Consider the following 27238-nt stretch of genomic DNA (forward strand, 5'->3'; position numbering starts at 1 on the left):
TCCTCTTCGTTCATCTGTTCCCTCTGCATACACACAAACACAGATCTGACCACACCAAGACAAAAACACAATTTTATTATCAGTTATGTTCACTTGTGTCACAGTTCATTCTTTTACACACAGATGTTTACAGACGTGGTTTCTGAGAGAAACACTGCTGATCCGGGGAGCTGTGAGGCCCGGATGCAGCCGGGATCCTCTGAGCTGTTTGTTCTTGTGTTCATCTTAAAAGACTTTATCACATGGCTGATTGCAGGACGTTGTGCAATCCTTCGGTTTTGGCTGAAAGTTGAATCAAAGTTCAGAAAACTTGAAGGAAAAAAACCTTTAAATGGCAAAATATATAGTGGTGTTTGCACATTTTCACAGGTGCTGCACATATTCTTACTTTCAGACTGAACTCGAGCTCGCTCAGCTTTACTTGTTGTCTGCTTCCTAAAGGAAAAATCTGCCCTAAAACAACATTTGGAGCTTAGCCTATCCTACAAAGCAAGTAACTTTAGGTTAAAGTTGGAGGTTTTCAGCAGTTCACTTCTACCATGAGTGCGCTGCCATGGTAACCTATGCTGCAGACATGAAATCACCACCTTCTGACCAATCAGTTCTCCTGGAAATCCGTCACCATTCCTAGAAGACCTCGGAGTGCAAACAGCAAGAGAGTCTCAAGTTTTTGTCTTTATCTGATGACCGTAAGTAAAAAATGGAAATTCTTGGAAGCAAATTTATTACTCGCCTTTCTGCCTGTTTGCTACAAACAATTCAGTCAACTTTATTGTTCTGAAAGCTTTAAGATAGTATGACAGGGCGGCTAAGCCATGCACACCTTAAAGGCTTGACCTTTTTGCCAGTTTGAATTTTTTTTCTATTTATTCTTTACTTGCTCTTAGAACATTAAACAGTGCAGGCTGCAAATGAAAGAATAAGGCTGAGACTGTGGTACGTGCATCCAAACAACTTAATTTAAAGGAATAACTAAATAATCTTCTGTCTTAATAGAACAGCTCTGAGTTTTCAGAATTTTACTACCATACGGCTCTTTTCTTCTCACACACTGCTGCTGTCATGTTTCCATCGGCATTTGCTGCCAGTACACCTGTGCATGTTCGCGAGTGGTCAAATCCTGGCTCTTTCATGTGAGCATACTCATACCTAGACTGATAAACCCCAGGATGACTTATCGAGACGATAGCCACCTAGCCTGATTAGGTTAAGTGAAGCTACATAAGGAAAAGATTGCTTCGTAGAAAAAGGCCCCAGAATTTTAATCCCATTTAGTGTTTCCATGTCACTACTGATTATTTGGGGGGCCTCTTTTACCCATTTTCCACCGGAAGCAGCCCTCAGATGTTTCCTCCTCAGCCCAAATTTCTGTTAGAAACCACAGACTGTATAGAAAATGGTCTGCAAGTGCCTTAAACCTGAATTTGTTTCAGCAGTCACCAGAGGGCGCTACCTGTGGTTTCACAAAGACAGGTCCTGTGAAATCATGGGCATGCTTCAGCTTTAACTTGTTTCTGGTGAAGAGCAGCCATTAGCCTTTTATAAATTTCAAAGACTATATTGGCAAATATGCAAAGAGCTCCAGGCTGATCACACTTGTGTGGGGTTGTGCTGGTCCACCTGGTTTTTCAAGGACTGACCATTGATTATGGATCAGATTAAGATTTATGGGGTTTCCAAACTCTTGAGTCAACATTTTAAGCTGTAAAATGCACAGACTATCACCAAACTGAAGCTGATATTTCAGGATACTTTTACTGTGGTCAGTCCTTAAAAAAAGCAGATGGACCAGCAATAGCAACGGCTGATTTCAGAGTAGCTAAGTCCATCTTTTACACGGTCTAGAAACACTGGAATGAAGGGTACTCACACCAGTGACGATGTGGGCTGGTTCTCAAAGGCAGAAATGGCTTCACGTCAGTGGGAAACAGGTAACAAGTCACTGGCCCATTATTTCCACCGCAAACATTTTCCAAATCATTACAACGACAAAATGGGTCAAAATAACCGCTAAAGAGGAAGAAACCCCCTCACATGCTCGCTTCTGCAGGCCTGAATTTACATGTTCAAAAGGCTTTGCGGGAAAAACAGGAAACTTCCAGATGAAGAAGAAGTGGTGAGTCTGTTTGACGGAAAGTGACTGAAAAAGTGTACACATCTAACAGTGGAAGTGTGTGTGTGTGTGTGTGTGTGTGTATTCCCTTTAGTTTCCTCTCTAAATAACACACAAACTAAAAAAAAAACAAACAGTGCTAGAGCTCATCATGCTGATAAATGTTATACTCCTTCGCACTGATCACGCCATCTCTGTCGCCGTCGTTCTTGTAGAAGATATCGTCTATAAGCTTCTCGTAGAAAGGGTCGTCGCGCGGCTTCCCCCCTTTTTCATACTCCAGCTTCAAATATTCTTTCACCTGGAAACAGAGAAACACCTTAGAGTAAACTGTGAATTTTAATAACGCCGCCCTCACGCTGTGCCTGACAGGAAACGTATCACATATATATATATGTTATAGAAACCTCAGCAGCTGGTTCTCCTGTTTTCTTTCAGTATTACCCATCCAGACAACATGCGTGCTAGAAGCTTCTTGGTACTGCAGTTAATAATTTAAAGATAAAATAGAGATAATGAGCATAATATGCAACCTTTATTCTTTATGAGGCGACTATATGTGAAGGAGTGGAAATATGCACTATGATAAACATGCAAGGTACATAATCTCAGGTAGGGCTGGTGAAAACAGGTTGATGTGTTACTGCACTGGCAGGATTATTAGTCAGATTATCAAGTTTGGGATAATTTAAATTTAAACCACGAGATCAGCCTCTGCAGAAGTAAAGACGCGGGTTTATTTTAAGAAAACCATCACTTTCTGTTCCAGAATCACATGACAGGAACAAGATTGTGTTTGTGAGTTTGCATGAAACTGGAGACTGCAGGAGATTAGCCGATTCTAACGTAACGGGACATTTCGCCACAGAATCACATATTTTTACGCTGGACAAAGGGTTTTTTGGCTGTTTTTTTTTTTTTTTGGTTGAACCCCAGTTTTTTGCCTTTAATGCCACACGTTTACCCACATACACCAGAGTGGTAGAGTCGTGTGCGAAAAGAGACCAACTAAGCACATTTCATGTAGAGCTGGATCCTGTTTTATTACATAACAATCATGTAGTTTGTTCTCTCAGTTTCATGACTGGTATTACAGAGAAACAAATTTGTAGGAAGGTATTTTCTATGCATGTTTAAGCTGCACGCACACAGATGGGCCAGGTGCTAATTTGTATCTCCTAATAACCCTGATTTTCAGCATAAAACAAGCCCATTCTGCTCGACTGCTTATCTGATTCTTAAGATATGATGACCCTGTTTCCAGGCTCTTGCCTTATTAATGTGCTGCAGTTTTTTGTCTTTTCACTTTTCTATTCAGTCATTTAGGACTGAAGGTGCATTCAGACCTGGAACTGAAGACTAATGTCCGGCTGAATAAGTGGAATTGGGATCATATGTCATCGGATTACAGAGGACTTATTTTATGATAGAAAGCATGAGCTGAACCAACTGTGTCCTTGCTTTTATTGTAATTACCAGGTTATAAAATAAAGTTACCTCTGCCTTTGAGAGACTCTTGTCTTTATCGAGGTCCATCCTTCCAAAAGCCTCCATGGTGCGTGGTCCCTTGGACACAGAGAGGACCTCCACCTCAAAGACCACGGTGGCATTAGGAGGCACCGGACCTGTTTAAAACATCAACATTTTAAATGACCGATGATTCATTATCATTGAAGAAGTTTATCAGATTGGTGGCTCAGCTGCTGATTTCAGATTTTTGTGCTGAGTTGAATAAAACAGCAGATACCGACAGAGAAACATTAATCACTGAGTAACATGGTAGTGACTTTAATCAGTGCAAAATATAAAGGCATGGAAGTACGCAGTAGGTTTGGTGCATTGTTTGTACTATCAAGGAGAATAGGTGTGTGTTTAAAAATGTGATTTGAGAGCAAAACTATAGACGCTGCTCTGAAGCTTAAAGAAAAATATGTGTGTTGAAAATGTGAATCTAAAGGTTTACACAAGCCCCAAGAGACCAGAAGATTTTTTTAAACTGATCTTATGTAAAAATTCATGTACGGCTGCTTACGTCTGTTTTTACCCCATTAAATTACACAATGCAGAAAAAGTCTAAAGTGTCAAAACTGCAGTTCCCCTAATGTCCACTTGAAGCTCCAGCAGTGACTCAGTCTCCATACACTTCTATGTTAAAATGTCCAGACTTTACAGCAGAAACAAACACGTTTACATCCTGATACAAAATCTGCTTTGGTCTCCATAGCTAATTCCCCCTATGTCACAGCTCTGCAACACACAACTGCATCTTCAGCATGAGTAACTATGGACATTACAATCTATTACAAAAGACACGATGTTAATGAAAAATGTGAGCATGATGGGACCAAGTATACTTGTGGAACTCCAGGATGGTAACTTCAGGCACAGGAAGCCCTGCTACTACCATTTACAGCAATATTAACCCAAACCTTATAACCTCTGGCTCCACCCACTAAATTACATTAAGGCTAAGTTTGTATTATGTGAGCCGTCGCCTCTAATAGTAATTATCTGACAAATAATATGGCTTGTGTTGTAGTACAATCTTCCTCTTCAGTGTTTACAAAGTGAAATTATGTTTGTTTGTTTTTCATCAGTCTGTTTAGTAGCTGTTTGGGAAAAATCATAAGTCCATGTCCATGTTTTTGACCCAAACGTTTTATGGTTACATATTATTCTGCAGTATCTTTAGATTTTCTCACCTTATGCTTTAGATTACAAACCATTTCTCTTTTATTGCCTAATAAAGACACAAAGGTACCTTGGAAAATGACTGCCATTGGTTAAAATCAAACAAGATAAAATATGCTTTATACGAGCAAGAGAGTAAAAGAATATTAGATTGACATGCAGTTAATGTACAGAGAATAACAGAGGGTACAGAGAGAAGAATCGGTGAAGCTCTGTTTCAGTGTCTGTGGGTCATTATAAAGCCAACTAGTGCAGGGGGCAACTAAAACATGCACTCTAAGCAGAAGAAACATTTCTTTCACACGCAAAGGGTGAAATGCAACATCCCAGACTGAACACACCACTATCAGAGGACTGTAGTTAGTATTAATCAAAGAATCAACTATTACTCCTCCAAAAGTTCTCCAACACATACAAAGAAGAAACGAAGAGGAGACCTTTAAAGATCTTTGCATGCTTACAGGACATGCCATGTGGAGAAGAGTAGCAAACACTGCGAGGGATGTGATCTCCCTTCAGTTAAAGGGCTGTAAAAGAAGATAAGACAGCATGAAGGCAGACCTGCAACAATCAACTAATATCACACAAAACAGAGTTGAGAAAACACAGCATATGTATGTATGTAATGAATAATAAAAAAGACAGATGCTGCTGTAGCTCATTTTTGAAGCAAACACTAAGATTTTCTACTGATTTACTTAAACTTAATTTCTGCAACGCTTTCAAATCACTGAAACAAAGTCAACTTGCAGAAACTCAAAGCTCATGGAAAACATTTTTATTTACATCTCAGGACTTTTTAGTTATTTGTTTAAAGAGGTGTCCACATTTTTACACAAGTTGTACTTCTCAACCTCTGAAACAGTCATATAAAGGCCTCTATGGGTCTTCACAGTCACTGCTTAATGGATTATTGGACCCAACAGAAGCACACAGACAGAAAATAAAACAGGACCGAGAACTGAGCCCTGGGGAACACCACAACAGGAAATGATAGAAGCAACTTAAAACTCAGACTGCTGATAACCTTTTAAGGCCTTACCTTGAGTATAACTGAGTTTTCATGATAAAAACCTTAAAATCACATCCCCAACCTTGTGGGGAAATACATAATCAGCACACCTACCACCACCTAGATGTTTTTACCTTTGCCCTTTTCTCCAAATGCCAGGGTTGATGGGATGGTTAGTTTTCGCTTCTCTCCAGGACACATGCCCATCATCCCATCATCCAGTCCCTTAATGACTTGTCCCACACCCAAAACGAACCACTGAGGCTGTCCATCTTTGTCTGTACGACTGAAACAGAAATAAAAGCAGAGACAAAGAACATCAACAATCTTTGAATAAGTTTGACTAAACGTGCACTTTAATTTTGGTTGCTTTAAACTTAAAATGAGGAATGTTTCCAATCCCTTTACACTTTAACATACTTAAAGCTTAAATAGAGCTTCAGCATTTTAAACACACATTAAAGAGGACTTTAGGATTAAGTATGCATTCATTACTCACTCCAAATTAACATCGGACTAACACATAACTCTGTTTTCAAAGCACTGACCTGCAGTAAAACTGGGAACCATCTTTGGCGAGGAACCCATCGTAGTGAGCATTGATCAGATCTCCTCTCTTGCTCCTTTGGCTGCACTCCTCTGGTTTAAATAAAACTTCAGTCTCCACTTCTCCGTCCAGCTCCTCTTCAGCGGCCGAAACTGGCCGCAGACTCAGCCCTGCGGACACAAACAGGCACACTGTGCAGCTCAGTAACCTCCACATCATGCCGCTTTGCATTCGTGGCAACTTCTGAAGGTGACGTTTGAACACTGAGGAGGACGTATGAGACGTTGGGCCGGAATACCCTGAGTTCTGACTGCCAGGGGATCAACCTGGGTTGGAGAAACTGCGCATGCTTTTCCTGACAGACTATACCGAGGGCAGAAATGCTGCTCTCAAAAGGTACTGGGGCTGCAGAATTATTACGTAAATAAAAACAAACAAATAAATAATGTGATGTTAATTCTGCATCCGAAATCTTACATTAAAGCTGTATATTGCTGTATAAAACTACAGAATACGTGCTCATTGCAAAAGTGAGTGTTAGACACTTGATTCCCTGAATTTGCACATTTTGCTTAGTTTGCGCCTTTTTCCCGAATCCACTGAAATTTTGCCTGAAGAAAAGCAATGGCTCCACAGGCTCAATATGTATGATAATAATAATTATTTTATATAATAATTAAAATACTCAAAATCACAATCATTAATTAAAATCTAATTATATAAGTATAATTTTAGTCATAATTGCTAATATGTAATAATCATTATTATTTTGTTATTGTTATTAATATTATTATATTATTATTGCGTACAGCACAATAATAATAAACTGAAATGCACACATCATCATTATTATTATTTTTATTATTATTAGTAGTAGTAGTAGTATATGCTTTTTTTTACACTGTGCCACAGTGTATCATCTTCTCTTTCAAATCAGCCCTCTGCATCTCCTCCTTCACAACATCCATGAATCTTCTCTTTGAGCTTCCTCTTTTCCTGCCTGGAGTCTCCACATTCTTCCTCCATGCTTCAAACTGCTCAGCCTGATCTGTACCTCTGATGTACTCATTTCTAATCCTGTCCAACCCGCTCAGTCACAGTGAAAACTTTAACATCACTGTCCTCATACTTGTCGTGCTCCACGCTCACATACTTCTTTGCCTCACGTCTGTAGAGGTCTTTTTTCTGCATGAAGTCATACTGCTGCTTGCAGATACTCAACCTTCTTATTAACATAGCTTGAATAACTATTTCCCATAACTTCATGGGAAATACTTGATCCTCTTCTAAGCTGCCCTCATGTCATCAACTTTATCCATCTGTAAGTCAACTTCCCTCTCTCCTGGACACCTTCAAACCTCCACAGATATGTCATCTGGACCAGCTACCTTTCCACTCTTCATCCTCTGCTAAGCTGCCCTCACATCCTCCTCACTAATCTTCTGCACTTCCTGATTCACAAACTGTCTTCCTCTCTCATTTTCTTCATTCACCATCTCCTCAAAGTACTCCTTCCATCATCTCAGCACACTCTCGTCACTCATTAGTAGATTTCTGTTAGGATTAATTACCCTAACCTGCTGCACGTCCTCTCCAGCTTCATATGCCCTGCCAATCACTACAAATCCTTTTCTCGCTCCTTAGCGTCCAGCCTGACATACAACTCATTATACGCCTTTTCCTTCGAATTCTCTCTTGTACTTTTTCATTCAACCACCAAGTCTCCTTTAATGATAATAACAACTACAAAACCACCATCACCAACAATAATAATAATAATAATGATAATGATACGGAATAATAAGGAATGAATGAATCTAATAACATTCTAATAAACCCGGTAAAAGCAGCGTAATTAAGCCACCTTTTCTCTGTAAACATGTTGTAAAAACATAGTCATATATTGATAGGTCATATATCCGATGGTGCAGTTTTAAAAAAAAAACACAGAAGAAGAATTGATAGGGTACGTCATAATTACTTAACTGTATTTCCACCAATAAAAAGCTATGGGGCGTGGCTGTTCCGCTCTATATACTTGTGGAAGCCGGTGTCTGTGAGTCATCGCCGCTCGGACAGACAACTTGCTTCGAATCGCTATTCAGAAGCCTCGCAGATTCTCTCGGATTTATTAGGAATCACGAATTTCTCTCTCATTGCCCGACAGGATTGAGATGTTACATTTTAGGTCCTCGACAGTGCTGAAGGAGTTGTTTGAAGCCACCCTCAAGCGTCCCTTTCCCGTCTACCGAGAGAAGACCTGGTTGCCGACAGGCTCCCGCTGCTTCTGCTGCCTCGGCGCCACCTCCGTTGATGCCAGAGCCACATCTGCTCCTCTGAAGCTCCTCAATGCCGCCGCGCACCGCCCGGCTCTCCGCACCGCGCCCCGCGCCGCCTCTCTCCGCTCCTACTGCGTGAAAACCGAAGCCGAGGAGGTAGAGGAGCAGCTGAAGAAGGATGGAGCCGGCGGCGAAGCGGACAGCGACAAGTAGGTTTCAGTAAAATACTTCTAGAAGATCTCCGGGTTGCCCGCTGTCATGCCATGACGTCGCATCTGGCGTCTGTGCGTGACGCGATCGGATGCTGCGACCGCTAACCGACGCGAACACTTTTTAATGACCGCATTAAATGTCCCTTTATTTAAAATGTAAATGTTTACTTATTTTTTAAATGTGATTTTTACAGGTTTAACCCTTCATTTAAGACATTTTAAATAAACCGTAATAAATAAAAAAAATAAGCTAGCTTGTAGCCTGTGTGGGACATCAGTGGCTCTCGGGCCATGTGCGACGTGTTCGCTCCACCGGCTTCGTTAAAGGTGGCGATAAAAAATGTTCACGTCTTCAAATACTCCGCATCAGGGCACTTCCGCTCTACCGGGATTTTGAGTTGACCACGCCAATCTGTAAGTGTTGTCCTGTTAGCTGCCTGCCCCAGAGGAGATAATACTCAGCGGGGGCCAACAGTTGTGAAAGTGAAACAGCAGCAGGCCGTGAAGCAGAGGGTAAAAAGGTCCACACCGAGGCTTCAGGAGACCGGGTTCAGCTTCTCACTGAGCTACGATCATCCACATGCACGTGTTTTTATTTTAGTTTCGCTCGCTGCGACAAGGAGTGCTGCTGTTCTGGGGAGGAAGCAGAGCAGGTTCTAGTGGTTTCTACTGTGACCTTCACTAAGGAGGTCACATTTGGAGCGTTGCTGCTGCTGCTGCTCCACAGGTTATTTATGTTGAACTTAACAGACTCGATCAACTCCCTGTAGAAAACAAAACAACAAGAACAACAACAACAAAACATGTATTTTAACATAAAACCATTACAGCATTGAATGAAGGACACATTATGCTGTTTATATTTATCCACATCCACTTAATGACGCATTACAATAGTCCTGCCATTTTTTTTCAGTTGATGGGCCTAGTTTTAGCGGACTATATCAAGTAGAAATAAAACCGTATCATTTAAAAATTAGATCTGCATTATGATTTTAGGATGGCTGTGACTCTAATAGGGCACAAAGCCTTCACTTCTGAGTATTGTAGGAAAGAAGAAAAGGTAATTTTAGTCATTTAAAAATGGGAAATACTGTAAAGTTTAAACATATTTCACCTCAAATAAAGTACAAAAGAAATATTTTGTTTAAAAATTGGAATTACTAATGACGTCTCTGCAGTTTTCACTAGTTTGGACTTCCTTGTGTTGCCATATGTTTGACCTTACACAATACCAATGCCACAATTTACAAACTGATGAGAAATGCAGGAATTTTTGGTGTCTTTGGTAAAAATTCACAAGTTTTCCTACTAAGTAGCAGCCCTGCAGCTGTCATCAGATAAAAAAATGAAATCCTAATGATTGAGTCTTTTTTGGGGGGTTAAATCCACATCTGTGGCAGCCTCCAGCTGCCTGCCTGCAGCCACGTCGTTCCTTTTGCAGCGAGCTGGAAAAAATTCATGAGATATTTCCTGACCTCGAAATGAAGACTCACATGGACAGGGTGGCGTCACCACACAGATGTACGATATTGGTTTTTGCTTTGCTAATGCACATGTTGCACTCCCAAGACACTCTTCACATAATCCCTCAGGGTCAGCAGGTTTCCTGTCTGAAATAATGAAGCTTAATGAAAGCAACACAACATGCAGTTATTGCTCTAGCTTGTAGTCTTTGTTTCTCAGTGCTTTAGATAAGAGTAGGTACAGCTACTGCAGGAAACCCATCAGGGAACCCGTATCTAACACAGGCTGATGTGTTTCCTGGAGTAGCTGGTCAAACCAAGCTGTCATCACATGAAGAGTGGCTGAGATGTGGATATTTTTAGACTTGATGTCAGTATGTGATGGAGACTATCTCAGTATTTTCTATGAAATCAAGTGTGATATGTTTATTAAAACAGTGTGATTAATAAATAAAGCAAAAAAATATAATTATTTGGTAGTGATAAGGTTTTACAGTATATCACAGCATTACTGCATGACTGAGACATTGCAGATGAAATCATCATTATATACAGTCATTAAATATTTGGCACGGGTGCGTTCACACCGAAGGTGAAGCAGGATTTCTCCTTCTGTTATTTGCATGAGTACAGCAGGGTTGCATACCCACGAATATTCAGCCAGTGAGGTAAGGAGGAAAAGCTAAGTCAGGCTGCAGTTGCACATCTTAAAAAGTCCTGTAATCGCACACTTTTCTCTGAAACCTCTTTTATTCCTGTCAATAGAAAACTGAAATTGAACCAGTCTGCTCCACCAGTCCTCCGGCTGCATCCGTAAGCCCCGCCCTCAGTGAAATGAAGCCACGAAATGAAGCAAAACAAGTCAAACTGTCTTAAAGTAGATGGCCAGCAGCTGCCTGATCTGAGCCTGTAGCTGCAGAAGCTTCACGTGATGGCAGCATCCATGTAAAACAATGGGTTAAATATTAATTGCATTTACCGGAGGTCTGGTTAGGTGTTACTCTGATTTTTGATGTTGGCAGATATATGAGCACTATGGTGTGTCTACTCTTGTGTGACTGGGTGTCCAGAGGGCAGCCGTCATTGCTAAAGCACTCCTGATGAAGCAGAGCACAGAAAGAAGACTACTCTTCAGCTCTTGTTTCCAGGAAGCTCTTGCATGCACTGGTGAGCAGTCATCCAATTGCAGATGGACTGAGCCATCTGTCCGTGAGGATTTTTACAGGGACAAATGCAGACAAACAAGGTGTTCAAGGCAGTATTCAGCCCTTACCCATCTACTGGTTAAACACCGTCTGGTGGATTTGCTCATTTAGTTCAGCTCATGTTTGCTGCTGACAACTGTAAGACTCGGGCACTTAAACCACTGGACTCTGTGAAATGGGGCTTGTTCATTCAGTCATCTGTGGACCAGTCCAAGGGTTTCAATAGGGCTTGACACTGCTGTCAGTTTTTCTGCTTAAGTTAGCTTTGAGTAAAGTAAAGATTCAGCCTTTATCTACTTCCTGCTGCTTTAAACTACAAGGTGAACCTGGAGTACTTGGAAAAGTGTATGAACAGAGACTTCAGGTGGCTGCTATCCAAACAAACCTGAGACTCCTGCATGTGCAGCCAGCACTGCAGTTCCTCTGATGTCCACTTGAGGCTCCAGCAGTAAATCAGTCCCCACAGACTCCCAATGTTGAAGTGTTTACAGCAGAAGTCCTGATGCTCTCTGTGGAGGTTACTATGTACTATTTGACAGGTTTCTCTGTGGGAAGGATTTAGCTTTACTGCAGTTGTACACAAATACAAATACACACCACCAAATGACAATGGAAATCTGCACGAAACAAAGAGTTAAATATGGTACAATAGGGCTGCTCAATTAATCGAATTTTAATCACGATTACGATCTGGGCTTTCAACGATCATTAAAAATGACTGAGCCGATTATTAGCCCCTCCCTCATTTATCCGCGACACCTTAAAGGCCGGTCCGTGAAAATATTGTCGGGCATAAACCGGTCCGTGGCGCAAAAAAGGTTGGAGACCGCTGATTAAGAGGACCGGAGGGAAGCTCGGAAAGCTAAGCAGAAGTTATTTGGAGAGTAACTGCCGTTGGTTGAAAAGAGAGTTTAAAAAAAAAACTTCAGTGGTGTTGCACACTATTTTATATTATTTTTTTAAAGTCATTGTTAACCCTTTAAAGCCGGTCAGAGCAGCACGCTCCGTTTTGCGTAACTATTTTTAAATCCCTGTAGAACCTGAACCGTGTAAGCTAGCGCAATAATTTGTTTTGCATATGAAACCGGAGGAGTTGTACTTACATCTGATGCCATCAGCTTGTCCTCGGTCACGGTTTCGTTCCACATATAGCTTTGCAAAAATTGCATAAAAAGCGCTTGCAGGAACAAAAACATAATATTCCAGAAACAGGCTTCGCCGTTCCTATCAGCTGTTCGTAACACTTCCCACAGTGAAATGATGCACATGCTGTTTTCTTTGCAAATTTGCATCATAGGATTGTTTTTTGTTTTTCCTGCAGTATATAAAAATTGCTGTATCTCCAAAATAAAACTATGAAGACACTCAAAATAAATTTCCTGTTGTTGTAAACTATTTTTTGCAACTTTATTGTATTTAAAGTTTTGAGGGATAAGCCTCTTAAATTTCTCCAAGTAGAAATATATGTAAACAAAACAAAAGTGATTTTCAATTTTTTTTGTAGTTTATTGCACTTTTTTGCAATTTATGTAATTACTATGGACTTAATGCATACATATTATTAAAATATGGGCTATAACAGTTGTATTGATGTTTAGCAACTTGAAATGCTCCCACAAATGGCACTACAGCATGTAAAAAAAAAAAAAAAAAAGCTCTGGTGGACTTGGTTCTATAGTAGGTCTTAAAGGGTTAAATAAATATCGTCAAATAATCGTGATCTCAATTTCAGTGAAAATAATCGTGATTATCATTTTTGCCATAATCGAGCAGCCCTATGGTACAACCAGAATTTTAAACTCATGATCTAAGATGACTTAAAACATCCAGAACCAGGTTTAGGTAGAAGTAACTGCTTCCTCCTTTATTGATTAGCATTATTAGTGATATCAGCTCTTAAAGATAAAGTTGAGAGGCTTGTGTCAGTTATGTGAGCTTGATTGAAAGCATCCTTATGTTCAATAATTCAGTCTGGTATGGTAACCTGACTGGGGGAATTAAGAACAAACTGAACAGGATTGTTAGAGCTGCTGGAAAAATTACTGGTTGACAACAAATTTCATTGGTTAAGCTGCATCATCAGGCTGTTTTAAGGAAAGCCCAGCCTATTTTTGATGACCATGAACACCCTCTTCATTCTGAATTTGAATTAATCGCCTCAGGATAATGGTTCAGGACACTTTTAGCTAGTAAAAAGGTGTATAAGGGATCATTTATGCCAATAGCGATAATTAGATGCTGTGATGTATATTGAACACTAATGTTGAAACTCGAGAAACCAATGAGCGGCGTAACAGTGGCTAGATCCATGTCGATGTCCAGTCTGTGGTCACATCCTGTTTAAACCTCTTCTGTGATGGATGCTCTGGTAGATGACTTGAGAATCCCAAGTGGAGATTTATTAGTTTTGATAAATGAATGAATTCAAAAGTTAAATGGGCCTCATCATGACTAATGAACCCACACTGATGTGTGGAGTTTAATTACATGAAGCCGCCCTCGTGTTTTCTGCCGGCTCTGCACAAAATGCCGCCATGTGGCTGCTGCAAGTTTCAGAGCAGAAAGATCTCAGTGCAAACCCCTCCTCCACAGAGTCTGAATGACTGCTCAGCAGCGTGAAACACATCAGAGGGCAGGTTGTGCTTAAAAGTGTCTCAGATTAGCACATGTGAGAGTGGAGACTTTATCTTAGATGCATATCGCATGCAAGTTTCCTTTCGACTGTGTGCTGTTCTTATTGTTGCTGTGCGTGCAGAGGCAGATGTCGGGTCAATAAATCTCTTGAATCATGCATGCCCGACTGACGGCATTTCAGTCGATCTGGGTGTGTTTGCACACGTTTGGCTGTCGTTACCTCGGCTGAATGTGGAGTGTTTACTCTGTGGAGAACAGGAAGAGATGAGAGGAAGGCAGGGAGGAGCGCAGGGTGAATCCTGGGATTTTAAATGGTGATGTGGCTGTTGGCAGAGCTAAATCTAGTCTGTGCAGTGCAAAGTTTTGGTGGCTCATTTATTTATTTCCAGGTTAAATTTGTTGGTGTCTTGAAAAAAATCCAGATGTTTGAATGCTTCTCTGTGCCGAGCTAACTTTTCTCCTCTGCTGCGGTGTCATCCCGGCGTGTGAACGAGCCACAGTGTTGGTTTTATTAATCCAAGAGCCTCCGAGGGCTGGACGGGACCAAAGACGGGAGAATTCCTGGAATTTAGGTCTGATCCAGACACAACCACCAAACCTGTGTGCAGCGGTCACGTAGTTTGGGGGTTTATGTAATTATAGATGCTTCTATTGCAACATTATTTAAGTGGAGACAGTGTACACTGTTTAATGCATTAGCTCAATTCAGTGAATAAGGAAAAAGTATAAATGTGCATGGACTTAACCGTTGCACCAGAATATGGCAGCACATACACACAAGGACAAACTCACCAGACAGTTTATTAGATGCACCTTGTTAAAACTGAATTTGCCCACTTTTGCCCTCAGATATAATTTCACAAGATCACAGCACAAATTCAACAAGTTGCTGGAAACATTGCTCAGGAATTTTGCTGAGCAATGTTGCTGCAGATTCATGATGTCAGCCTGCCATTCCATCACGTCCCAAATATGCTCTATTGGATTGAGCTGTACCAAATATTCCTCTAAAGCTCGTCTTCTCTTCCTTCCAAAACCATTTAAGATAAGATAAGAAGAACTTAATTTATCCCGAGGGAAATTCTTTTGTCATACACATGCACAATGCAGCAAGAGAGACAGGAAGAGAGTAATAAGATATACAATATGTACAATAGAATACAAGTATACAGTAATATGCATTAGGATAGTGCAAAATATAATATCGAATAACTGTAGCAAGTAACAGTATAACTATATCCTGAAAAATAAATAGCTTAGCTATCAGTGCAGGTGATTGTAAAAGTGACATAGTTTTGTGCAAATGGATACAAGAGTAGCAGCATATGATGGGGAGATGAAACAAACATTCAATGAAAAAACTGTTGGGTGATATTGCACGGTCTGAATGGGAACAGAATAGCTTGTTATTAATCTTCAGGAAAATCACCTACAGAGTGAGGAAGAGTTGTATAATTTTATTGCCTCCGGTACAAAGGATTTTCTGTGGCCGTCAGTTCTGCATTTCAGGGCAATGAGTCTTTTGCTGCGTGTGCTCCGATGATCCATCATGGAGGCGTGCATGGGGTGGGAGGGGTTGTCCATGATACAAAGAAGCCTTTTTAGCATTCTCCTCTCGGACACCTCCTCTAGGTTCTTCGGTCTGACACCCAGGACAGAACCAGCCTTTTTAATCAGTTTGTTCAGCCTGTTGGCATCAGCTGTCTTCACCCCACTGCCCCAGCACAGCTGCAAAGAACACAACACTCTCTACCACAGAGTGATAGAACATTGTCAGCATTTTCCTACAAACATTAAAGGACCCGCCAAAATAGGAAAGTAATTTTCAACTGTAGAGAGCATGTTAGACAGGCTGCCATCCGAGACGGCGCCGGAAGTATCAATTTAAACTTTGTCTCCGATACAAACAGTCATATTGTTTATAGTACATCTGTCATCTCATCTCCTCATGAATCATCATCATTGCTGTTTCATTTACATCTATAAAAGGATAGACTCAGTAATGTGGCGTTTTATAAAGAGTAAAGCCGTTTTTCGGATTTACTGTATAAACAAACACACACACCTTTTGTCACTAACGCTTGGCCTGCTTATTTCTATTAGATCCGTCACTAATGTGTAAATGGCTGTATCAACAGCCAAAGATAAGCTCTGTGTTTACACTGGCTTGAAAAGTGAGAATACGGTATAGTGTGGTTTGTGTTAAAGGGCGATTCTGCTGTGTGTCAACGACCCTGAGAGGCTGCAGTTACTTTATATCAGAGCTCGTGTGTAAAGTGCTTTTAGGTGACGATACTGCTTTGGGGACTTAATCATTGCCTCCTTTCTGTCTTTTCTTTCTATCCCAGGAGAAGAAACGCAGGGATTCTCCCGAGTTTGGAGGATTTGCTTTTCTACACAGTGGCCGAAGGTCAAGAGACGATTCCTGCTCACAAATTTCTCACAGTAAGTCCTTCAGATTCAGTTTGGTCACATACATTCAGAGTTATTATGGTGCACTGCAACTGGGTGTTAGGAGACATGTTACTTAATTGAAATAAATTAATTAAAACATAAAAACTAGAAACCTGCTGGTTGGCTGTAAACTGACATTTTTTCACTCCTAGTATTCATGTGAATATTTCATCCAAACAGTTTTGACTTCTGTGTTAAAAATGTGAAAATATTCACCAAAAACGTCTTTGTTTAATTAATTTTAGGCACTGAAAGCCACGGGGCTTCGTTCCGGAGATCCACGACTGAAGGAGTGCATGGAAACACTGAAAGAAACTCTAAAGAAGACTTCAGATGGCGTTACACTGGACAGGCACCTTTTCAAGAAGTGAGGCTGCTCGTTATGGTGTTATTTATTTTTTATCTCCACCTTTTTCTTCATTTTTTCAAGGAAACTGCACTGACAGCAGCCTCAAAAAGCATTCAGCACATATTGATGGTCGTGTGTTATTAATAAGCAAATTCAAGTATTTGAATTTCCTTATTATATGAGTACAAAAATATATTCATCAAGTGTGAAGTAGGCAGTTGATTGTGCAGAATTAGTTTAGCTTTTCATTCACAGGGCCTGCTCGATCAGTTATTTAACGCTATCAGTTACTCACTTTAAAGCATTCATTTTTCTTCTTTTTAAAAAAAAAAAAAAAAAAGGATTTCCTTAAAATTAACATATTTAGCAATATTTTGCTGCAGTGAGTGAAAGCCTTCATTTCATTGTAGCATGAGTGAAGATTACGTTTTCTCCGGCTTTCAGGAGGGGTGAAAGCACACCGCTGTAAATAAGGTGGTGCGCTTGATTTGTAACCCAAAGTGAACAGAATGTGAAATTGTGACTGTTTTCTTTGGTCTTTCTAATTGTCAGCCAGAAATTACTGAACATTTTCTTCATGCTTGCAAGCAGCATTAGAAAAACAAGGGAGTTTTTCATTCTCATTTTCGAGTGAGCTACTGTCACCGATGACATATTACCTACTTCAAAGTAGGAATATATTGAAAGAAGGCGCCAGGAGCAGCAATAACAGTGACACAGCACAAGTAAAATGTGAGCACAAAAGTAGCACAGGCAGTGTTTTCCCTGGAAATTTTAAGTAAAAGTAAAAAATAACTGCTTAACAATAACTGAAATAACTTAACCCTGTAACTCGTCAGGTGCTACACAACATTGTCACATAGTGAAAGTGAAAATATTTTCTATCAGGGACAGTTTATTTTGGGTTGAGCTTTTTCAAATTCAAATCAAATTCAAATTTTATTTGTCACGTACACAGTCATACACAGTACGATATGTAGTGAAATGCTTGGACAACTGCTCGTGACCTAAAGAAAACAAAAAAAGGAAAGGCTATGAATAAGATAGGAAATAAATATGAAAAATTAAAAAGGGTAAATTTAACTAGGAAGGAATAAAATATAAATTAAGGTTAAAAATGAAATAACTGTACAACACAAATTAGAATGAAGGGTAAATTTAACTGGGAAAGAATAAGATAAAATATATAAATTAAAGTTGAAAATAAAATAACTGTACAACAAAATACACAATACACAATATAGAACTATATAAGAATGTATGAAGAAATCTAAATATAAATAAATATATACACAATAACAGCAGCTGTACAAGTATTAACTGGAAATGAAGAATATAGTGACCAGTGTTGTGCAAAAACAAAGTCCAGAAAGTCCAGTGTGTGTGTAAGAACCATATGTGTGGGTCAGTACTGTGTGGTGGTGTGATTGAGAGACCGTATCGCCTGCGGGAAGAAGCTCCTCCTCAGTCTCTCTGTGTTGGTCTTCAGGGAGCGGAATCGCTTTCCTGACCTCAACAGAGAGAACAGTCTGTTGTTGGGATGGCTGAGGTCCTTCACGATCTTCCTGGCCTTGGTCCAGCACCGCCTGCTGTAGATTGAGTGCAGGTCAGGGAGCTCGGAGCGGATGGTGCGCTCAGCTGACCGCACAACCCTCTGTAGAGCTCGTCTGTCCTGCATGGTGCTGTTCCCGAACCAGGTTAAGATGTTTCCCGCCAGGATGCTCTCTATGGTGCACGAGTAAAAGTTCCTGAGCACCTTGGAGGGCAGTTGGAAGTCTCTCAAGCGTCTGAGGTGGTAGAGACGCTGTCGGGCCTTTTTCACCACGGTGTTGATGTGACAGGACCATGACAGGTCCTGCGTGATGTGAACTCCGAGGTATTTGAAGCTGTCCACTCTCTCCACTGGGCACTCGTTGATGACGGGGGTCTGGTAGTTCCTCTCCTGCTTAGTGCTGAAGTCCACTATCAGCTCCTTTGTCTTACTGACGTTTAGAAGGAGGTTGTTCCTCTGGCACCAGTTCTCCAGATTCCTAATCTCCTTCAGGTAGGCCGTCTCGTTGTTATCAGAGATCAGGCCCACCACGACGGTGTCGTCAGCAAACTTGATGATGGTGGTGGAGCTGGTAGTGGCCACGCAGTCATATGTGTACAAAGAGTACAGCAGGGGGCTCAGAACACACCCCTGGGGGGCTCCAGTGCTGAGAGTGGTGGAGGCTGAGACATGTCCGCCCATCCTTACTGCCTGTGGTCTGCCAGTTAGGAAGTTGGAGATCCACTGACACATAGATGAGCTGAGTCCCAGATGCTCCAGCTTGGTGGTGAGTGTGGAGGGAATTATGGTGTTAAATGCAGAGCTGTAGTCTATGAAGAGCATTTTAACATAATTCCCCCTTCTAGTGTCCAAGTGAGTGAGTGATGTGTGGAGGAGATGAGAGATGGCATCGTCTGTGGAACGATTTGGACGGTAAGCGAACTGTAGTGGGTCCAGTGTGTCTGGTAGTGAAGAAATGATGAAGTCTCTGACCAGGCGTTCAAAGCACTTCATCACTACTGAGGTGAGGGCTACAGGTACAGAGTTAGTATTTTTTTAAGTACTCATAGTATAAATATATACAGATATGTATTAATGTGCAAATTATGTCTTCCAACAAATTGATGTGTTTCATAAACTTACATTTAATCCATTAAAAATATAGGAATGGGTTTGTGGTTTGTGGAAGCCGCCATGTTCCTCCACTATATTTAAATTCAGTGGCTGGGAAGTATATCAAGGTGGAGGAGGAGAGAGGTCGTAGGCGTTCATGTGCTCGTATAGCTCTTTAATTTCTGCCTGCACTTTCAGACTCAAGATATGAAGCATCTTAACTATGTGTTGTTGGGGAAGGGGTCCCATTCGCCAAAGAAACAAAAGCACAAAGGAAACATAACACCGCCAGCATCTTAATAAAATGTTGTCCTCTTCCTCCTCACCTCAAACTCATCTCCTGAAGTCACGTCACTAACACACAAAACGTGCGATGTATGGAACAGCCCTCGTTTATAAGATTTGGGGGTTTGATTCAAACATAGTTGTCAGTTAAACTGATCCATCCCAGCTGGCGCTGCTGCTTAGCTTTGGTTACTTCCTTCATGGTTTTACAGTGTGTGAAATCTCTCATTCATCAGTGTGTGCGCTCATGTTGGATCAGGCTCCTTCCAGGACAAAATGAGCTGCTGATCAAACTGTTCTGATGAAGCTTCTTCATCAAACACGTCACAAAAGTTTGTCAGACTTCAGGGTTGCAAACTTTACCTCCAGTTGCATGCAGTTCCGATGTTTTAGCATGCTTTCTGTGATTTATTCATCAGGTGTGTCCAGAGCAACATTGTCCTGCTCACTCAGGCCTTCCGCAAGAAGTTCGTCATCCCAGACTTCCAGTCCTTCACCTCCCATATTGATGAGCTGTATGAGAATGCCAAAAATCTCACTGGAGGGCAGGTGTGTCCTTAGATCCATGGATTTTTCTTTCTCTCTGCATCATGGTTATAATTTAGCCATTACCATCAGTCTCTTCTCAGGTGCAGTCGAAAGTTTGGATCAGTCGAGCCTCGAAGGGAAAAATCTGCCCTCAGACGAGTTAAAGGGATCTTTGAGGCCGCTGTGAGCTAGCTGTCACTTTCGCAGAAGAGTGCAGGATTTTCACTGACAGCATATTTCTGTTTGCGTCATCTGTTTGGCGCTCGCTGTGAAAACTTTCAGGCATTCAAAACAAAGTCAGCAAAGTCATAAAAAGGAGAAATATCGGCTAATATCCCTAAATTAAACGGAAAACTAACAATCTAATAGAGGGCTGTTTACTCCAGCAGGGTTGTAGGTGGGAGGATGTTTGACCTGTTAAACTAAAACAATTTTTAAAAAAGCAGAGGCGAAATTAGTGGCTGTGTTTAGTCAGTTTGCAAACATCCATCTATCAGAAATACAGACTCAGCCCGGGTTATAGTGGTCTGTATTTATAAGGTGTCACATCAGATAAATGACCCGTTCCTTGTTCCTTTGAACAAAGAGGAAATAATCACTAACAAAAGAAAGACTTAAATAAAATATCATCCTAAATTTAAACATCAGTATCAATTCACAATTTCAGTCGCTGCTTCCCTAGCTGTGTTTTCCTGTTTGTAAAAGTCTTCTCTGTAGAAAAATGGCGGCTTCTAAGCCAAACTGGTGCTCTGCTAGACCAGATGAAGACTTTCTTTTTATTTGATAAGAATCTGATCTGATGTTTCCAGCTCATGTTTTTATTCCTGGACTCTTCTAGAGTAGTTTTGCATGATTATTAGTTTAAAGCGATCCTTATATATCTTATATTGGGCCTCTGTGCTAACCTGAAACATTTAAGCCAAGAGTAGAAAGAACTATTTAAAACGGACTCTTTAGAGCTTTTAACTCACAGAAACTACAGGTGTTTGCCGTGTTTAATATGAAACTGTTTTTAAAAGGGGCCTTGTTAGTCTGAATAATAAGAGTGCAGGAAGTGAGCCACTGTCATGATGGTAGCTGAAGGTAAATTAGCATGTTGTCCTAATTTAACTTATTTTGAATGACCGAGGGTGGATTCTTCCTTCTGAGGTTTGTTATTGTGTATTACCAGCTCTGTGTGTGTGCTGTGTGCTGAAGCCTGAGCCTCGGCAGACGTCAGCAGTGTAAGGTGACCTGCCTCCTCTCTCACCTGCCTGCCCTCTCTTTCAGGTTGCAGACTACATTCCTCAGCTGGCCAAGTTCAGCCCCGACCTGTGGGCGGTTTCTCTGTGCACGGTGGACGGGCAGAGGTGAGACGCTGGTAGCACATTAATACTTAATGTTCGCTTAATGGTTCTCACACACTGTTGCTGTGTGAAATCGCCATGTTCAGCTATATGCTGGTTAAATAATAACACAATAATGTTCCAGGAGTGAAGTGAGGAACGCTAACAGGACAGTTTTTACGCATTGTTTTTTTATTAAAACCTCAGGAAACCTGGTTAATGATTCTGAGATGGTGCTGTGTTTTACTCTGTCACTTTCATCTTATCTTAAGATTTTTTAAGACCTAAAGAAAGAAGAAGAAACAGAAGTTTCCACAGCAGATCGGTAAATTCTAACTGCTGTTTTTTGATTGGATTTACCTGTTGATATGCAGTCCTGCCCTTAATTGTGGTCACGAGCTGTACAAAGTGACTGAATGAATAAGGTCAAGGATGCAAATACCCGAAATCCTAACATCCTTACTGGAGTCATACTGAGTTAGAATTAGTTGTTAGAGTTGGTGGCACAACCCAAAGAATAGTGATGGTGTTACCTTTGATGTAGTTGCTTTGCAGACTAGGGGACTAGGCCTGTGATGGTGATTAAAACACCAGTAAGATGGAGTTAGACTGTTATCAGGTTGCAGTTAAGCAAAGTCAAGTTGGAGTTTCATGCAAACTGTTTTTGATAAAATTAACTTTAAATCAATGAAAATCGCAAATCTGTTGGTGTCTGCAAAATCAGAAATCAGAAATCCACATTATTTATTTACATTTAGATTCCAGCCAGAACCTCAAAGATCTGAAACGGAATTTCTTCCACAAATAGCGACAAAGCTGCTAAAGGACAGCAATTTAACTGCAGAATGACACCGAACGCTCTTACACAGGAACGTAATCAGAAAACAAGCAGCTGAGTCGAGTTCAGTTGCTTGTATATATGCTCATCTCCAAAGAGATGCTGACATGTTGAGCTCATCGCACAGACTGATTTAGATGAATTGCAACTTGTTGGTAATCTGCGTTTATAAAGTCAACAGCAGTTATCTGCAAGTCTTTACCAATCTGTGAGAGAATGGTTGCTAGGAGACAAGTTGCAGCCCACCAGGGCGACCTATGCAATCACCTTTATGCTCAAACACGGTCACCCAGAGGTTAACTCTGTTGGACAATTAATCTTCAATTGGCATAGCTCCCTGCAGCAGGTCATTGACAGCAGAAATAAATCATTACAGTCACCAGGCAACCGCAGAAAAAAAATTAAGGTGTTATATTACATTATACGTTATAGTACCTGTTTTAGCGCAGTAATCTTTGTGAAGGTCAGTGTTTATATTTCAGAGAAGCATTAGATTAACCAGTTTGTTTGTTTTTTAATTATTGTATGGCGGTCCTGGTTCAAGCTGGTTAAAACTGTTGATTCTATCCCACTTGTATTTCCCAGAAAAGACAAAACACGTGTAAAGAAATAACCATTTCTCAGTAACTATGTCAGGAGGCGTTCTGATCACCCTGTTCTCTGATTAGTGCTTGTAAACTTTCATAAAAGTTTGTTTAACAAACCTTGACAGTTGTAAAGATAACGGTTTTGTTTTTACACAGTGTTACTTCAGTTTATCGTGCCTTTCCTACAAATTGTGAAACACTCACTGTTTTCACGTGTCTGTTCTGGCTTCTTCTTGTCTCTAATCACTGAACCCGCAGCCTGCGGCCTGCTCTGATAACGTCCTATCTTTATGTTTTTGTTGCAGACATACGGTGGGAGACACTAAGGTCCCCTTCTGCATGCAGTCTTGTGTGAAGCCTCTGAAGTATGCCGTCGCCGTGCACGACCACAGCACGGAGTACGTGCACAGTTTCATTGGGAAGGAGCCCAGCGGCCTCCGCTTCAACAAGCTCTTCCTGAATGAAGATGGTGAGTTGTCTTGGACTTTTTATTAAACCTTGTCCTCCAAGTAAAGCGATGAAGAGCTAGTGCAGGGTACAGGAAGTTGGTGGAAGACTTAAGTGGTAGATATGATGCGAGGGTCAGATGTTCTTAAATCACAATGAGTCAGAAATCCAGCGAAGCAGCCCCCTCGCCTGGCCACATGTCTTGGCACTCTACCTTTTTGTAGGGTTAAAAACATGCAGGCCTATGTTGACCCCCTGAATAGGTGTTTTTTTAACAAGTCTGTGTTAGCTGTTTTTTTTACATGCCCAAAAAAGCCAGCAAAAGGGGGCGTGTGTTGCTTTTGTGTGTAGGTGTGTGGAAAAACAGTTCAGCTTATTAAACCTCAGTCACATGGCTAATAAAGACTAAGGGCTTCTTTTATCAGGACGTGCGCTTGCATCTCACTGCGATGCTTGATGGGGGAGGCTATCACGGCCTGCCATCGCTGCTCAGCTAGCTGTAGCATTGGTTAGAACGAGTGTGAGAGCTGTGAGTAGTCAGATGCATTGTGGGAGAACACGTGGTTGGGTTGTTCAAAAATGGGCATTTTGAGAGGAAATGCCAGAATCCCCAGGCTGAGGCTCACACTGCAGACATGTCATGGTCACTTCCTGTGTTCTCCCGCCTTCTGCCAGGGCAGCCCTGCAAGGGGATAATGTTGTGTAAGCAGATCACATGACCACAAGGAAATTCAGGTGATGTAAGCGTTCAAGCTCTTTCAGAGATCTGAGGGAGGAAAGTGCTGGATTTATTTTTCACTATGTCCCTGTCCACGCCTCCACACACTCACACAACACTGTAAACACTGCACTCCTCTACAGTAGTAACAACAATAAGTTTTAAACTTGTCCATACATACAGATGGTTCTCACTGGGCTGTGTGATGTACACAGAGTCCTGACGGTTAGAGTTAGATCATCAGCAGCATACCACAGATACAGCAGCAAGTTGCAACACACTTTGTCAGCCCACCAGCACATTCCTGCATTTACAGCTACACAAACATCAACAAGCGGCCAGTTGCCATCAAACAGTCAGGTTGAAAGTTACACTTTAGATACAGTAGGCCGCACTTTTCTTTACACATTACAGCAAAAATCTGCCCTGTGGGTGGTTTTTAGTAGGCCTGGACTGTTTTTTTTCTTAATCTTTGTTAGTCCACTGTATGAACAACAAAAACTTGCTTATAAACACTTAACAGTAGCATTCTGTAGGTTTTGTGTATATATGTATATATATACATATATACACAAAACCTACAGAAGTATAGTTCATTTCTTTCTCAGCTCCTTAGACTACATACATCTGTTTTTTTTGCAAGCTACATAGAGACTTGTTCGGTTTTATACTTCAAATCAGATATTGTGACTGTTTCAGCTGCTACAGCCTCCGCTGTGTTTCTCTGTATTATCTTGAGTCAGTGTTTACTGTGTATGCACTTGACCCTCGTGTTCTGATCTGTGTATATGCACAGCTCTCAGGCCGAATGTTTGCACTTTGATCCTTCGTAGCACGCTAACGGAGCTCTCGTTGTTTTGCAGATAAGCCGCACAACCCGATGGTGAATGCTGGCGCTATTGTTTGTACTTCACTCATAAAGGTAAAAGCAGTCACACTTCGTCCTCCTCCTCTGTGTGTTTGTGTTCGTTTACGTCCAGTCTGTGTGTCACTTCCTCTCAAACCTCAGAAAATTCCTTGTAATGTGGGCGTCACTGAGCTGCTTTATCAGTGAGGTAAAATGAGGGGTAATGTAAGGCTGTGGGTCTGGGGGTTAATTAACCTGCTTTTAATGATTTACCTGCCATTTCCTGACTTATTTAACTGATTCTTGTGAAACTCATGATTTTCTTTCCACTGTGTTCTCGTGTTTACGACTGACTCAGTTCGAGGTATTTGTAAGTTACTGCCCTTAGGCGTGTGTCCTGTTGTGGTGATTAAAAGTCTCGTTAATCCCTCCTGAAGGACACTTAGCTGCTCCAGCTCACACGCTTCAACCACACAGACTAAAAATAACCTGCACGGAGAGCAAGCACAGGTTAAAATGCACACCTTCAGATTTTATCTCAGCCTTAACGTAGATTCAGTAAGTTTTCTGGTGAGAGATCAAACCAGCTGCAGCTCACAGTCTGACCCCCCAAACAAAGGAGATATTAAACCTGGCTTAAATGCCAGCTTTGTCATAGGCTTTTCCTCTGGCAGAGTTACATTTAAAAACACTTTAAAGCCTTTCAAGTAGATGTTTGACCCCCCTTTATTGTGTCATGACTCACTTTAACGATCGATTGCTGCAGCTTTTTCTGGAGGTGACCTATTTTTTTCTGTCCCCAGCACTTAGACTTTATCCTGTATGACTAATGAAGTGATTCATCCCAGCTGCATTGATATATTGCCAAAGCTTCAAGGTGTTACTTTTAGTTTTTGTTGGACTTGAGTGGAAGCAGTCCAGAGAAGGAAGCTCTTCAGAGTGATTTGGATCTTTTTGTATTTAAAGGTAGCTCAGGTCTGTGTGTTTTCAGTGACCACATGTTATTGTAACATTGTTCATTTGATCTTTTTTTTCTATTTGTGCTTCTTGTTCATTTTCACCCTGCAGATGAACCGTTTTTAAAGTGACTACACTTTGCCTCGTGATCTGTTAGCTTCACATTAGAGGGACGTTTATCACGCAGCTTTTGCGTCGCGATTGAAAAACAGCAGCTGAGCAAAGGGGAGTGCAGACTCTTAACACTCCTAATTTAAATCAAAGCAGAGGACAAAATTAGTTTAAACAGAGACAGCAGCAGGCTCATTTACAAAAATGCTTTTAGACTAAACGCTGTCTTCTCTCCGGTCCTTTGGTCCCGAACTGAAATAAGGCAGGACTCCACGTTTACGACAAAAATAGTAATCACGTTTATTTACTGAAATTTAAAAAAATGTCTTTTTACAGGGGTATGAATTTTAAATTTAAGTCAAATGAAAACAAATAAACGCAGGGACAAAAGAGGCGGAGAAGGTGAAGTGACACACGGTCATCACATTAGGGAGTTTAGGTGAGTATCTGGGAGACCTGCATGGTAGACGAGCAGAAAGCAAAGAAGAACCGATGGAAAAACCACAGACTTTTTGAACTTTTGAAACAATAAACTTTGCACTGTATTGTAAAATCGTGATTTTAATTAGATTTTGATTAATTGCACTGCAACCCAGAGGCAAAGGCAACTACAGGAAATGTTAATCCCTCTAAACCATTAATAATCTGACCTTTACTTTCTGTAGATGGATGACCAAACATTTGTTCCAACTCTGCTTTATTTGAATTTAATTGCATGACTTTGTGCTTTTAAAGAAAAGGTAGAAAAAGGGAAGAGCTTGGTTTATAACAAAATAAGAGCATCGCAGTAAAAATGAACGAAAAGAAGCTAAAATGAAAACTGAAACATTCGAGAGAGCAGATGCAAGAGTAACAGTCACAAAAATCAGTCATCAGATGGACGAACGCCTGCATGTCATTTTAAATGTTTGAATGATATAAAATAAATCTGCAGATAATCGACTGCTCTGTGTTTCAGTTCAATGACCCTGGTGTTATTGTTGTGTTTC

General features: G+C 40.9%; 2 protein-coding genes across 4 annotated transcripts in view; one reads left to right on the forward strand and one right to left on the reverse strand.

Moving 5' to 3' along the window:
* Positions 1-58: 58 nt before the first annotated feature.
* fkbp7 (FKBP prolyl isomerase 7) lies at positions 59-8448 on the reverse strand. The gene is made up of 5 exons (XM_026145985.1): positions 8350-8448; positions 6365-6533; positions 5951-6102; positions 3611-3738; positions 59-2414 (listed from the first exon to the last, which is right to left on the reverse strand). The coding sequence occupies exons 1-5, from the start codon at positions 8426-8428 to the stop codon at positions 2253-2255; spliced, it is 690 nt and encodes a 229-aa protein (XP_026001770.1). The 5' UTR covers positions 8429-8448; the 3' UTR covers positions 59-2252.
* An 86-nt stretch (positions 8449-8534) lies between these two features.
* glsb (glutaminase b) overlaps positions 8535-27238 on the forward strand; it is a 40694-nt gene continuing 21990 nt past the window's right edge. For 2 of the 3 annotated variants that reach the window (XM_026145982.1, XM_026145983.1), the window contains exons 1-7: positions 8535-8851; positions 16508-16604; positions 16859-16980; positions 20311-20440; positions 21689-21768; positions 23475-23638; positions 25198-25256. In XM_026145982.1, coding sequence (XP_026001767.1) covers positions 8538-8851; positions 16508-16604; positions 16859-16980; positions 20311-20440; positions 21689-21768; positions 23475-23638; positions 25198-25256 — 966 coding nt within the window. In that variant the 5' untranslated portion in view covers positions 8535-8537. The remainder of the gene's footprint in view (positions 8852-16507; positions 16605-16858; positions 16981-20310; positions 20441-21688; positions 21769-23474; positions 23639-25197; positions 25257-27238) is intronic. The other variant, XM_026145984.1, reaches the window with a different exon arrangement.

Source organism: Astatotilapia calliptera, chromosome 16 (assembly GCF_900246225.1).
Source record: "Astatotilapia calliptera chromosome 16, fAstCal1.2, whole genome shotgun sequence".
Lineage (NCBI taxonomy): Eukaryota > Metazoa > Chordata > Actinopteri > Cichliformes > Cichlidae > Astatotilapia > Astatotilapia calliptera.

Bases quoted from the DNA above. Each gene is read 5' to 3' on its own strand.
- fkbp7 (XM_026145985.1), bottom strand. From the start codon at position 8,428: ATGACTCACAGACACCGGCTTCCACAAGTATATAGAGCGGAACAGCCA. The intron at 6,103-6,364 runs GTCAGTGCTTTG...TTTCTGTTTCAG, and splicing joins GGTTCCCAGTTTTACTGCAG to TCGTACAGACAAAGATGGAC. The intron at 3,739-5,950 runs GTAAAAACATCT...TGTTTTAAACAG, and splicing joins ATTTGGAGAAAAGGGCAAAG to GTCCGGTGCCTCCTAATGCC.